The sequence below is a fragment of the Aulonocara stuartgranti genome (assembly GCF_965226115.1).
Source record: "Aulonocara stuartgranti genome assembly, chromosome: 17".
Classification (NCBI taxonomy): domain Eukaryota; kingdom Metazoa; phylum Chordata; class Actinopteri; order Cichliformes; family Cichlidae; genus Aulonocara; species Aulonocara stuartgranti.
In genome coordinates this window covers 25321970-25336128 of record NC_138953.1, presented here as the reverse complement: position 1 = coordinate 25336128, position 14159 = coordinate 25321970, and the positions used below count along the sequence as shown (strand labels likewise).

General features: G+C 40.4%; 1 protein-coding gene across 7 annotated transcripts in view; it reads left to right on the top strand.

The window, feature by feature from the left end:
* ppfia2 (PTPRF interacting protein alpha 2) overlaps positions 1-14159 on the top strand; it is a 213790-nt gene that overhangs the window by 185443 nt on the left and 14188 nt on the right. For all 7 annotated transcript variants that reach the window (XM_082511789.1, XM_082511790.1, XM_082511788.1 and 4 more), the window contains 11 exons: positions 1180-1311; positions 1431-1493; positions 1853-1944; positions 3502-3634; positions 4838-5055; positions 6030-6270; positions 7198-7227; positions 7389-7519; positions 8079-8260; positions 8980-9070; positions 13666-13747. In XM_082511789.1, coding sequence (XP_082367915.1) covers positions 1180-1311; positions 1431-1493; positions 1853-1944; positions 3502-3634; positions 4838-5055; positions 6030-6270; positions 7198-7227; positions 7389-7519; positions 8079-8260; positions 8980-9070; positions 13666-13747 — 1395 coding nt within the window. The remainder of the gene's footprint in view (positions 1-1179; positions 1312-1430; positions 1494-1852; positions 1945-3501; positions 3635-4837; positions 5056-6029; positions 6271-7197; positions 7228-7388; positions 7520-8078; positions 8261-8979; positions 9071-13665; positions 13748-14159) is intronic.

Here is a 14159-nt window from a genome sequence, read left to right as displayed (position 1 = left end):
TGGAAGCTAATTCCACAGAAGAGGGCCTGAAAGCTGAAGGCTCTGCCTCCCATTCTACTTTTAAATATCCTACGAACCAGCAGCTTGAGAACAAAGTGCTCTGCTGGGTTCATAAGGTACTATGAGGTCTTTAAGATAACATGGGGCCTGATTATTTAAGACCTTGTATGTGAGGAGAAGGATTTTCTATTAAATATTTTATTTAACAGGGAGTCAAGAAAAGCCATTATGGGAGAAATAGCTGTGTATTATTCAGCATGTAAAAAATAAATATAAAAATGAGGAGGCTTAATCAGATTTCAATTTGACCAATCTCCCACTCAGTGTCCTCTTCTCATGCACTATTGCATTGCTTCCAGTACTGCTGTTAATTTTAGATTGTCACTTGGAATTCCCGTACTGATCGCGGCACTCCACTCATGTGTCAAACTAACCCAACTTTCATCCGGATACAGTAATACTCCCTGGTGAGGTCTCCAGCAATAACCCAGGGACCAAACAGCAGTTTTCAGTGGAACTGTTGCTCAGTGGCCAAGCCTGAAGCTAGTGCATAAGGTCAGAAGGCCAACAAGGAGTATACTCGTCCTTTGTGTCGACATTCACGGGTTTGTGCATTCTGGATTTGTCCTCGAGGCTGTCAATGCAGAGTTCTGCTGTAGCATCCTGAGGCATTTATCAGAGAACATGTGTGACCTTGTTCTATTGTGCGCAGAAACAAGCCAACGCCATCTTTAGTCGCCACCAGCCCCACTCACCAGATTTCACTCCCTGTGATTATTTTTTTTCTCTAAAATAAAGAAAATTATGTGGCTGTTCAGACACAGAAGCGGGGATCCAGTGCGCAAGTGGTCAGAATCAGACCTCAGAGAGAGATCTAAAGTGCAGCCACACTAGAAGCATAGTAATTTCTTTGAGGTAATCTTTACTGAAATGTGGTGCTTGGGGTTCATTTACATAATCACATAATTTATGATACACTACACTGATTTGTCGAAGTGTTGTCCTCATATAAAGTTCTGATTTTAAACTAAAAATAGAATAGCTGTAAAGGCCATGCAATTAGTTATTGTAGTTCCTGCTGAGAGGCTTTCATCACATCAGAAACAATTTAGACTGATGTCTTATTCTCAGACAAATGTGCTTGTTTTGTGTTGGTTTATCTGTATTTTTCTCCTTCAGGCTCGGCAGAGGGAAAAGATGAATGAAGAGCACAATAAGAGACTCTCAGACACAGTGGACAGACTCCTCACTGAGTCCAACGAGCGACTTCAGCTCCACCTGAAGGAGAGAATGGCAGCTCTCGAAGAGAAGGTTAAAAACGCCTGACACGTCAATGGAAACCTGTCAATATCAATTGCATCAAGGTCATTAAAAGATGTATTTTTCTCACTTCTTTACTCCCCCCCCCCCCCCCCCCCTTTTCTTTGCAGAATATGCTAATCCAAGACTCGGAAACTTACAGAAAACAGTACGAGGAGTCAATCCAAGAAAAAGTAGGTTGTAGAGATCGAGAAATGATTACCTCCTGTTTCAAAATGTCTACATTTTACATGAGCTTAGTGTAATAATTGACTTTTGAGTACAGCAATAATGAGTTTGGTTATTGGCACTAGTTAAATTTTTTATAAACCTTCAATATTGAAAAGCTCCTGCAAGGGATAGAATAATAAGGAGGCTACTGAAAACAGTAGAAATTACAACTGTCACCTACTCAGACCTGTAAATGTAATCCGCTCCACATGCTGCAGCCATGTCACTAGTATGACTAGTGGTATAAAGGGGTAGGATAATCATTTCATTTTTTGGGCATGTAATATCACAGACAATGATGTAGAGAAATTGTTTTGTCCAGTCGCAGCTGGCAGAGGATATTGAGAAACTGAGATCGGAGCTCGACCAATTCAGATTGAGGGCAGGCTCCCTCACAGAACCCACGCTGTCACGGTAGGTCGGTTTTCTGTGTGTGTGTGTGTGTGTGTGTGAGTGAGTGTATCCGGATGTAAGACGCAGTTTGTAACGTATCTCCACATGTATATACTGCATCAGTTGCTGCTTTTGGACCACCATATTGGACAGGGGGAGAAATAGGCTTCCTCTTTTTCTTGTCTTTCACAATAAAAGCCTACAGTTGCTTTAATAGCAATCTTTGACACATTCCAGGAGCCAAATAAAATCATCTTTGGTTTTAATCACTGTTGAAAAGATTTTTTTTTCCCCTTAATAAATAACATTTTTCTTGTTTTTATTTGAGAATGATTAATTTATATCACTAATTAAATTAATTTGTGGGATTGTAAAAGTCAGACAACACATTTTAATCAATTCAATTAGAATAAACTTGCTGTTAAATTTAAATCGGAATAAAAAACTAAGCTTTATAACTCACTTTAGATGGACAAAGTTAAAAACTGGCCAGAAACATATTTTGTATGTATTTTAGGAGCTATATAAAACCATTAATCACATTCCTTGTTAATCAAATAATATCACTTGTGTTCAGTTGCATGTCGGGGCTGCAGCCCTCATTTGTGGCCAGTGACATTTGCCTCCACTGGCAACAACATCAACATTTAAGTGTATGTCTAAATGTATTTTCCTTATCAAAATGTATAGTTTACTAGGAGAATAAAGACAAGGAATGTATGTTTCTGTTGCTGAGGGAGCTTGCCAGTCAAGTGCTTCTCAGAAATGGGCTAAAGAAAAAAAAAATTGGCTTGTTCAGTGGCAGCACGGTGATCCCTGAACATTAGTTGGTTCTGTGTCCAAACGTTAGTGGTGGATACACGACGTATTACAAGGTGAACAAATGACTCAAGAAAAACGTGGATGCTGTGAAAACATCTGCAACATAAAGAAGATGTGTTACACTAGACATGCAATAAAAGGCCACGAGAGATTCAGATTTAGTCTAATGTGTGTGTTTATAGAACAGGAAGCAAAGAGAGGCAAATAGATACTCCGTCTCCAGGAGCTTTCCTGTTATTTTATCCTTCTGTGAAAACTACTTGCTCTGTTACACTATTGTTAGAAACACTGGTATAATGGAACTTTTGGCATCTATTTTTGGATATTTTCTGGTTTCTATTTCATGCTGCTTGAAGTTCTAATCTTACAAAGCTGACGTGTTGACAGTGGCAGCCTTAATCTCTTCCAAAGACAAACAATTTGCAGCCATAGAAGCATGCATAACAAGCTCTTATCCTTCAAGAAGTACACTTTGCACCTCCTCACTGTGACTAATAGGTACGCTTGAGGTATCAAAATATAACATCTGACTGGTTTCCTGCTTGTGTAACTAATCGGTACTGCAAGTTTTCTTGCTGTGTCTTATCTACTGGCAATCTGCTTTACGACCCAAACAAAATCACTGCTAACGATTGTGTTTGAAGGATTTGCTTTAACAGGTTCAGATATTATTCATCTGTCATATGAAAAACACAAAATCTGTAACCAAGCATTTTGCGTTTAGCTTCAATAATACTCATACAAGTTGTTTCCCAGATCCCATCTGGACACATCAGCTGAGCTTCGATTCTCTTTGGGATCTCTGGCTGAAACCCAGTCGGACCACTACCGCTCAGCAAAGGTCATACATCGACAAAGGAGAGGTCGAATAGGTCTGCGAGAAACCAAGGTGAGGAATAACATCTGGTTTGTCTGCCTTTCAATCTTACTTATATTTAAATGTTTCTATTTTAAAAACATCTAAGAGCTTCTTTAGTGGTCTGTCAATGAACAGTGTCAGCTTTAACGCAGTGAGTTAAATTTAGATACTGGAGAAGTTCCAGTTTGGCAAATCCAACAGGGACTAAAATATTTCAATATACACTCACTGGAAACTTCATTACACCTTCCCGTACTGGGTTGGGTTGCCTTTATTCTGTATCACATAGATTAAACACGTTGCTAGAAGGACTCCTCAGAGCTTCATACAGCTGCTTCAGATTTGGTGGCTGTAGAGACTTTCTGATTGCTGTAAATTTATTGTTATGTTTGAGAAACCAGTTTGACATGATTGAGCTTTGTGACATGAAGCCTATTCCCCATACCATTACACTGATAGCAGCAGTCTGAACTGTTCACACAAGGCGGGATGAATCCATGTTCTGATGATGTTTGTAACAAATTCTGACCCTGCCATCCTAAAAGTAGCAGCAGAAATCAAGACTCATCAGACTAGAGAACATTTTTCATATCTTCTGTTGTCCAATTTTAATGAGCTCAGGTAAAGTGTAGCCTCGCTTTCTTGTTCTTGACAGGAGTGGGACTCTGTGTGGTCTTCTGCTGCTGTAGCCCATCTGCTTCTAGGCTCTATGTATTGTGCATTCAGAGATGCTTTCCGGCATACCTTGATTGGAATGAAGGGGTTACACACTACATTTACCAAATATGATGACCAGAGACAAAGACCTGGCAACAATGTACTGGGTCTGAATTGGGCCTTGAACCTTTAATATAACATTATTGACAGGCTTAACGTGAACATTTTCTGTAGGCTCTTATTTTGGAGGTTTAAAGTTTTTGGATTCTAAATACAGGTTATGGTAATTCAAGTATGAGTGCAGGACACATTATAAATATATAGGATACTGCTTTTAAATGAAACAAAAACCATTTCCATCTTTTGGTGTGTCGCCACTACTACTGCTTAGAGAAGTCATTAAGTCTTATTAGAGTTAGTAATAAGACATAATCAGGGGGGGAAAGCATAAGTGCTTCTCATAAAATTGTATTGCATGACTATGTTTTCAGTTTCCAGTAATGATCTCAAAATATTAGTTCATAACTAATAAGATATTGTTTTGTAGTCACAGTTTCACTCTGTCTCTGTATGCAGGCAAAGTCACTGGGGGAGCCTGAATGGCGCTCACAGCAGTTGGGGGTCCTGGGAGGCCACCACTTTGAGAGCGACACGGAAATGTCTGACATTGACGACGACGATAGGGAGACGTTGTTCAGCTCCATGGACCTGCTGTCTCCCAGTGGTCACTCCGATGCACAAACTCTGGCCATGATGCTTCAGGAGCAGCTGGACGCAATCAACAAGGAGATCCGGTAGCTGACACACGCCGTTGTATAAATTTAATACTGAAGACCAGATTTCCAGACGTATTGATCCGCCTCCTCGTTCTAAATCCACTTTACTGGAGACCAACTTGATATGTTTTTAAGATCATGTTTGGAAAGACTTTAAAGTTTGGAGCGATATTCTGCTTCCATAACTCCACCTTGTTTGCCCTTGGTTGCTAAAGTAATATTTCACCCAAAAACTCTGCTTTTAGAATTAAAAATTAACACACCCACATTGATTTTGGTTGCCTTGTGTTCAAGCTAGTAACCACAGAAGCAAGATAAAAAGTGCCCTAGAGAAAATGAGCCGCATAGTAATTCACTCTCTAGACAAAATGTGTGTCTGCCGAGCTCACAGGTAAACCACTAAAGGTGTCTGTAGATTACTCTTCCCGTATGTGACCCAAACACTATTCTTGTATGCACTCAGTGTTTTGGGAAATGTGAGGTGCCTCTTGCTTGATAATGCTGTAATTATCTTGTGCCAATAAGTATTCATGACCCCCAGGCACAACTTTACTTACTTCTTTATTTCAAGGGCTGTTAATGTGCCTTGTGGTCTTTGCTAATTTACATCTACATCAAAAGACACAGCGCTACATTTCTTTTAGAAAGATTTAATGCGGTCTTATTGTGTAAAGTGATCATGAATCTAAAGTGTTGAGCTTTCAGCTAATTACAAAGTTAGATACAGAGTGTGGTTAATTACCCGACTTTTAGCCTTTTAACTCTTTAGTTTGTCCTTTAATTACTTTACCTGATACTGCAGGGACTTAAAGGACTGAGCGTTGCAAATCTGCTGAAATCTACCTTTAAAGAACTTGAAAGCTGAGGCTATTTTTGTAGCAGAATAGCTTCTATATTTTTTGCTTTTTAAGTTAGCTAAAAATTGCACAGCTTGATTCTTTTTTTTTTAAGTTTTACATAGAAAAATAATCACAGCATTTTCCTGATACCAGGCTAATCCAGGAAGAGAAGGAGTCAACAGAGCTGCGAGCAGAGGAGATTGAGAACCGAGTGGCCAGCGTTAGCCTCGAGGGTCTAAACCTGGCTCGAATGCACCACCACGGAGCCTCCATCACTGCCTCAGCAACTGCCTCCTCACTTGCCTCCTCTTCCCCACCCAGCGGACACTCCACACCTAAGCTTGATCCTCGAAGCCCTGCCCGGGACATGGAGCGCATGGGGGTCATGACACTGGTATGTTACATCACCACGTGCGAGACATCTTCTATCATACCATCTACAGATCCTACTACAGACCTTTGTTTACATAATGTATGTTGCATCAATAAATTGCCATCTTTTTACCTGCAAGAGCACCATGTAAACTGTAAATGTGGTCTTTGTTTAGAAGTCTGGGAATAGTAATGCAGTTAGTACAAAATACAGTTTCCCGGCATGTGAAACTTTATTATGTCACCTATTGGTTTTCTTGAAGCCAGATTAAAGTTGCAGAGCAGAGTTGCCAAGTGCTGAGAAGCATTGAGTGTAAAAGTTGCCAAAGCTCCGTTGACTCAATAACTACAGAGTTCCAAACCTCCTCTAGCATTAATATCAGCACAAAAACCGTGCAGTGGGAGCTTCATAGCATGGCTTTCATGGCCGAGCAGCTCGTGTAGGTGTAATGTGTAGGTGGACAGGTCCTTTTCTCAATGTGGTTCACATAAAATAAGAGAACTTCACTTATCAAAACTGTACCACAGACCTGTTTATCACACAGCAAGCCATATTATTTGTCAGATAACTGTATTGAAAATGCTCTAGAAGGTAGCAACGCAACAAACACATTGGAGAGCTCTCTCGACTATCATCATTCAACCCAGGTGTCTAGTGGGATCAGTGTAAATGTCTTCTTTACCCATGGGATTTCAAAGCAATAAGGCTTTGATTTTATTGATTATTCAACTGACTTGTTTACCAGTCTTTCTTTATTCCTCAGTGCTGATCTCTAAATAGGTGGTCTGGTATTGGGCAATGGCTCATGAGCTTCTAATGGTACATGATATTTCTATAAGTGAGCTAATTGTTTTATTTTTCACCAGCATGCAGGAGTTCAAGTTTTTGTTCATGCTTTAACACGTGGATATTGATAGTTTTTTTTTCTGTTTTTCCTTCACCATACAGCCCAGTGATTTGAGGAAACACAGGAGAAAGGTACACACACCAAGAGTTTGCTCAACAGATTTTAAATATGATACCATTTGACTATAACTCAGAGCTGTAATGGTTGCTGCAGTGACACCGTGACGAAATTGTTGACTTACTGGTGTCCTAGGTCACTTGTAATGCTCCGCCCCTTTGCCTTCATCCCTCAGATAGCAGCGGTGGATGAGGATGGCCGCGAGGACAAGGCCACCATTAAGTGTGAGACATCCCCCCCTCCGACGCCACGCACTGTCCGAATGACACACACACTGCCAGCCTCCTCGCACAACGATGCACGAGGGTAAGTGCCTGCTGTAAGTGAAGGCATTTCTTAAAAAGGTTCTCGATGATGTGTGTTTGTAGATGATGCTGTCATCCTATTCTTGCTTTTGATGAAAATTAGATAGTATACTGCCCAATTAGTACTTGCCAGTTCAGCTGCAATTTGTGCTATGAATAATATTTCAACACCCAAGATATTACAGTACTTCAGTACTTTCTCAATATCTGGATGATTAAAGCTAAAGCACAGCTAAAGTATCACTAAAGTAAAGCTAAAGTATCACTGTTGCAGTGATATCAGATGAGATGAAGCTTCAATAATTTGCATAAAATGCTCAAAAAGTACATTTGCTATAAGCAGCAAATATTCCCGGAATACAAGTCAGTAAACTTTCATTTCAAAAGTTAATAACAGAACGAGTTAGAGTAACACAGCAGGGCATTAAATAAAAGGTACTTGAGATGACAAATATACTTCTTAACATAAGCTTATAATGGAAAACCTTTGATTATCTCGTAAAATTAAAATGTTGCAAACACTCCTTTTCTGAATACTGTCTGTATGTTTTTGTCCTCAGGATTGTGGCTTCTTTAGAGGCTGAAGCCAGTGCCCTAAGTAGTGTAGCCAGCAGCCAGGACTCCCTCCACAAGCAGCCAAAGAAGAAGGGCATTAAATCCTCCATCGGACGATTATTTGGCAAGAAGGAAAAAGGCCGACTGGCACACCTAGCACACAGACAGGTCATGGTAGATCCACAAGGCGAGTACAGCGCTGGGATATTTTAATTAATACTATTACAATTTGGTCTATTTTGTCTAAAAAAAAAAACTTTTTAAAAAGCACTCTTAGCTGCAATTTTTGCCAGCTAAGAAGAGTTTACAAACTGGACAGTACTACTTAGAATTCTACTGCTACAGCTAGTCAACGTATAACTTCATGTTAGCAGCATAAACACACTAAAAATGCATCAGCTTGGCATAGCCACAGTGTCATCACCTACTAGTTTCAATTTTGAAGGCTCTGTTTTATGGCTCAGCTACACTAGAATTAAAATACAAAGGTGGGAAAATGATTGGAGGTTGCCCAGTTGCATTTAGGTTTTTTTTGTATTCATTGAACGAATGGAAGTAGTTGTAGTGACCAAGTGGTCAAGAGATTGAGTGTGCAACACCCTCAGCAACCTGGATGACTACTTTCAGTCACAACTGGGGGCGACTGGGGACAGGTTGCCTCCCATCTTTAACCTCTGCAAACAATTGCGGACTGCAGTCACTCTCAGACAGAATGGCAAAGGTTTGCAAACAATATATTATAAATGCAGACAGACATTCACATTGCAGTCTGTCTCTTTGTAGTAGATGAATTTATTTAACTGGTTGCCAACTAAAAATACAAATACACTATTTATTTATTTATGTATTTATTTATTCATTCATTCATTCATTCATAATAACAGTATCTGATTATGTTCTCCACAGCAACAATGATGGATTCAGACATGGCGGGCCAGGACATGGGGGTGAGCAAGTTGGGCACTCAGGCCGAGAAGGACCGCAGATTGAAAAAGAAGTAAGCTTTTATCCTAAGTGCCACTTCACTACAACATTTTGAGGTGGAGTTAGTATCATCATAGTCCCTTAATGCACACCCAGCAGTATCCATTTAATATAATAACACAGACATTTAGGTACCCTGTGAGAAGAAACATTTTCTTTGGAAACAATCCATCAAACTTTCTTGAGAATTCCCACTCACTGCTACATTGCAGTATATAAACCAGTCTGAACATGGTATAGAGACAATGGCTACACCCTCCTTTTCCTGGGTTTGCCTTTAACCTCTTTTCTTTCACTGTATATTCTACCATAACCGATTTAATCCTGAGAACAGGATCAATACAAAGCAGAACCTCGATCAGTATCCACGAGCACAGATCAGCCCCATTGTATTCAGACACACAGCCAAAGTCACACTATTGATCCAGGCTAAAAAGCCAATTAATCGCACAAAGGTTCTTTGTCACTTTGGAAGCTATAGATGGCTTTCCTAACCCACCACCCATAGATAACACTCAGACACATTAGGTGCCTTCTTGGGGGGGAAGAAACAAAAGGGAAACCCCTTCACACATCGGCTCTCTCAGCTGGAGTGTTTCAGAATAAATGTGCGTGTATGTTCGTGTGTGTGTGCGCATTTGCCATGCCTCAGTGCCAAATGATGAATGTCATTTGCTCGAAGTGCACATTGAGTTGTCATGACGGATAACTTTGCCTCCCATGTAGTTTGGTCAATAGAGATTACTGTTGTTCCGTATGTTGACAAATGTGTTGTTTTCCTTCCACTGCACCGACTTCTTCATAGCAGTGTCCGGGATTCAGACCACACGCCACCACCTTGCATCTTGGTGCCTCCTCCTCCTCCTCACTGCATGCCATTAAGCTGCCTGCACTATTTCCATTTCAGCATCTTGGTTGATCAGTACTGCTGTGATCTCATTGTTGGTGTGTTTTGTTTTCCTTCAAGAGGTAACAACAAGTATCTGAATGTAACTGAGCATTTGAATGTAAGGCCATGGAGGGGAGGGTCTTGCTGTGTTTCAGTGCATTTCTCATTTCTTCTGCTGCACGAGATGTGATCAGGACTGCATTGTAGAAGATGACTTTTTTGGACTGCTCTACAGATGCTCCTGTTAAAGAATGTCTTCCATTGTGAGATATGTGTCTCTGTGTGTGTGCGCAAGTGAGTGGGAGTGCAAGTGTTTGTGTTTAGAGCCGTAGGGTGAATTTGCCTATAAACTCATTAACATGTGTGTACTTTTGTCTCCCCGTCGCTCTCTTTCTCCCTCTTTCTCTCTTCTTTGACTCTCTCCTCTCTTACCCTTCCTCTCCCTCTCATCATCCTCTGACTCTAACAAAGCGGGTAAGTTGTGAGGATGTATAAATGCCCTCCTGGATATGACATTGTCTCAGCCATTTTGCCCTTTGTGTCATCTCTTCTGTGTGTCTGCTCATCCGTCCTCTCCTGAAAGAACCAGTGCCAAAGCTGACGTCTCTATCTATCCTTCATGGCTGTTAATGATGCCATTGCTTTCTTTCTTTTCTTTTTTTTCATTTACCACATGAGCACTTTTTCTTCCCCCCCTTTTTACAGTTCAATGGCAGCTGCATCCATGGCTGGACAGAGAATGTGCCGCCGCTAAACCTGGGGCCCAATTTTTATACCCAGAATGTTTTCCTCTCCTTATCTGTGTCTCTTATCTATTTGTGTGAAATAACCAGCTGCAACATCTGGTTATGAGAATGTCAGAGGTTCTTTTTGGTTGTATGATTTATCATAACTGTCTCCTTACTTCCCTTTTCCCCCAGCTATGTTCAGTGGATGTATTTCTCCATGCATTAGACTTGACCTGAACATAAAACATGAGCTATCTTCCCCATGTGCTGGATAGATAAGACAGTGAATGTATCTGGTTGTGTTTGGATGAACACATTTCCTCTGTCACCTGTAGGCCTTTGTATGCCATGTGTGGTGTGTTTAAGTGCCCTTTCACCACACCGAGGCCTTCAATGCTGAGAGTGCTACATGTATCATGTTTATTACAAAGCCCTCTCCTTCCATTTGTCAAGTTCTTTGACAACACAATCGGGGAAAGGGAGGTTGATTCAGAGTTTAATTTTTTTTTTTCATTTTGTTATGAAATGTGTTCACAAAATAGAATAGGAACTGTGTTGTTGTTGTTTTTTCGTGCGTGGATGTGAGTACGAGTGTGTTCCTCAGTCCCCTGTTCATCAGGCATTTTTAGGCTGTTTATCAGTTCTGTATCTCGCTGAATGTGGGAGGACAACACAAATAGCTCTTTGCATGACAGACAAAGAGTATCTATTTGCTTCTCCTTGTCGATATGGTGCAAATTGCATTGGGCTGAATAGGTTGTTTCCAGTGCTCAAAGCTACCCTCAAAAGGAAGCATAACAAAATAGTACTTAGACCTCAGATGTTACACTTCAACACCTGCTAAAAAAAAACAAAACATGGAGCACAGCCGAGAAAGTGTGAAGACAAGTTTCACTTAAAAACACCCGACTGCATGATTCAAACATCCGAAACAAATGAAAATCTATCTCTGCAGAAAAAAACTACGATGAGATGGATAATCGTGTTTAGTGTGGTGCCCAGAATCACTGAGCAGATAACTGCAGCACTGTGCTTTCCAGGTGTGGGCATTGTTGTTGATGGAGTACTTCTGCCAAGGTTGAAGCAATCCTCTAAATATAGTGTGAACATATTTTATATGCAGAAAGAAATTTAGAGTTCCAGGTTGAACTATTGCAAACTTTAAGTAGCAAGTCTTAAATTACTAGAGACAGCTTGCTCTCCGTAGCTGCATCTGTTATGTAATTTAAAGGTAACATTTTATATTAGCTTACAAATAGTATACAGTCATAACTACCAAAAATCAAAAATATGCAAATGCGTAAATGCCTAAATGTCTCAGTAAATAGATGTGACTTGAGATGCATTCAAAATAATATTAAAAATAATAAAAACATTTAGATAATAAGGCATTAATTAAATCATTAAAAATAATGACAGACCGTTGCATTATTTACTCTGTTTATTTTTTTTATTTCCATTCCAAATATTTTCCATCCATGTTTTTTTTCCTGACACTCACCCGGGTCTTGGTTCTGGGAGTAGCCATCGAAGCAGAGATTCCCAGATCTTCTCTTTATCCACCTCCTCAGAGGTGTTCCCAAACCACCTGAGAGACAAAATCTCTCCAGCATTTCCTGCGTCTGCCCGGGGGCTTCCTCCCACTTGGATATGGCTGAAATACCTCAGCTTCCAACATCCCAAGAACCAGTTTAAGGAACTGGGGATTGGTTTGCCAAGGCTTACACCACCTTGATTTACTCTGCACCACACACCTATGGCTTGTCCCGTAGGTGATGGATCCATGGGAGCGCTGCCTCGTGTGTATAAAGGGCTAAGACCAGGCCACGAGGAGCGTGCTGTGTTCTTCATAGCAGTCTTTTGAGGAGGGGGACCTGGCCTTGCACCTCCAGGACCAGTTTACCTTGGGAAATCCTACCAGGGTAAACGCCTCGTACGGCATAGCTGCGGATGTAACTCGAGCGCACAATAAGGTGGAACTTAATGGAGGGGTTCATCATGTCTTTTCTATTTCTGTATTATATATTCTTAGCATTTTTTTGTCTCTATTTCACCAAGCTTTTCTTTTCTTGTGTTTGTTTTGTTTCGTTTATTTGTGCATTTCTGCTTATAGAAACTGTCAAGGGTCAACTTGGCAGCTTTTGGCTAATCAACACCAAGCTCACAAATAGAACACAAAGGTGTAAATGCATAAAGAAAACTTACAAATAAACAAACCTTTTCTTCATCTGTAACATTATTCACAAGGATTCACCACAGTGGATTTCTTTTCATATTTTATTTGGCAGATTTTTATGCCAGATGCCCTTCCTGACACAACCCTCCCCGGGATTTGTGTCTCCTCCTAGTCTCAGAACTGGCCAAAGTCTAAACCACCAAGGTTTAACAAAAAGACAAAATAAATGGAAATAATAATAAACAGGGGAATAACAAAAATATGGTTACAATTCAAATGGGATTCTCACCTGTCATAATTGTATAATTTCTGCATTATTTTTCAATTATTTATTGAGAGGAATTTAATGTCAGCCATTTATTGATTTCTTTTAATTATGTCAGCTTTAGCCCTCCGTATTGCAGACATGACAGGGATGAGCTAGCCTAAAGGACTGTGGATTCAGTGAAGTCAGTGAATTGCATTAATGCAAGGCCTGTGTGTTTCTCTGAGTGCAGATACAGCTGTGCATATCTGCGCTCCACTGTCCGTTAGCACAGAAGTCAATGATGAATTATTGCCCCTTTCAATGCTATAGGAGTACAGGCTGGACCGAGAGATAAAATGCGAATGAGTACAATCCTCTTTGTGTACTACACACACACACAGATCTGCAACAGCACAACGTTAACTGCAGGAGTTTGTGAAGAGCATGTGAGCAGGTTTTAGGATGCGAGATGTAAGAAAGTCTGGTGTTTTGTTAGACTGAACAAATGTGTGTTCAGGATGTACAAATTCATGTGTTCATACCAGGTCTCCTCTGTCCCTGCCCTCAGACACGAGCTGCTGGAGGAGGCTAGGAGAAAGGGTTTACCTTTTGCCCAGTGGGACGGTCCTACTGTTGTTGCGTGGCTGGAGGTAAATGGTCACCTATCACCTATAGGTATATTAATAATTGAAGCGCGTATGATGGATGTAGCTTTACTTTTATTGAAGTATGAAGTTATGACCCAGTTTTCAATCACTTGCATGGATATTTACCGAACAGTAGCACAGAATAGAAATTTAAGAATATGTGATGATCACTGTAGTGACTCAGTGACGTTTAAGAAAACACTGGAATATACAGCTAAAGGACCCAAAATACAGACACTCTTCTGCCCCCTAATGTTTACTAGCATATGTACATTCACAAGCCAGTTCATGACCTCCCTAATCCTCCAGCACAATGTTCTAGTTAAAGATGGCGCCATATAGGATTAAGGCTGATATTAAAATATATTTGACTGAAAGTTTTTTGTTTGTTTTTTTAACATGATTTTTATTGCCA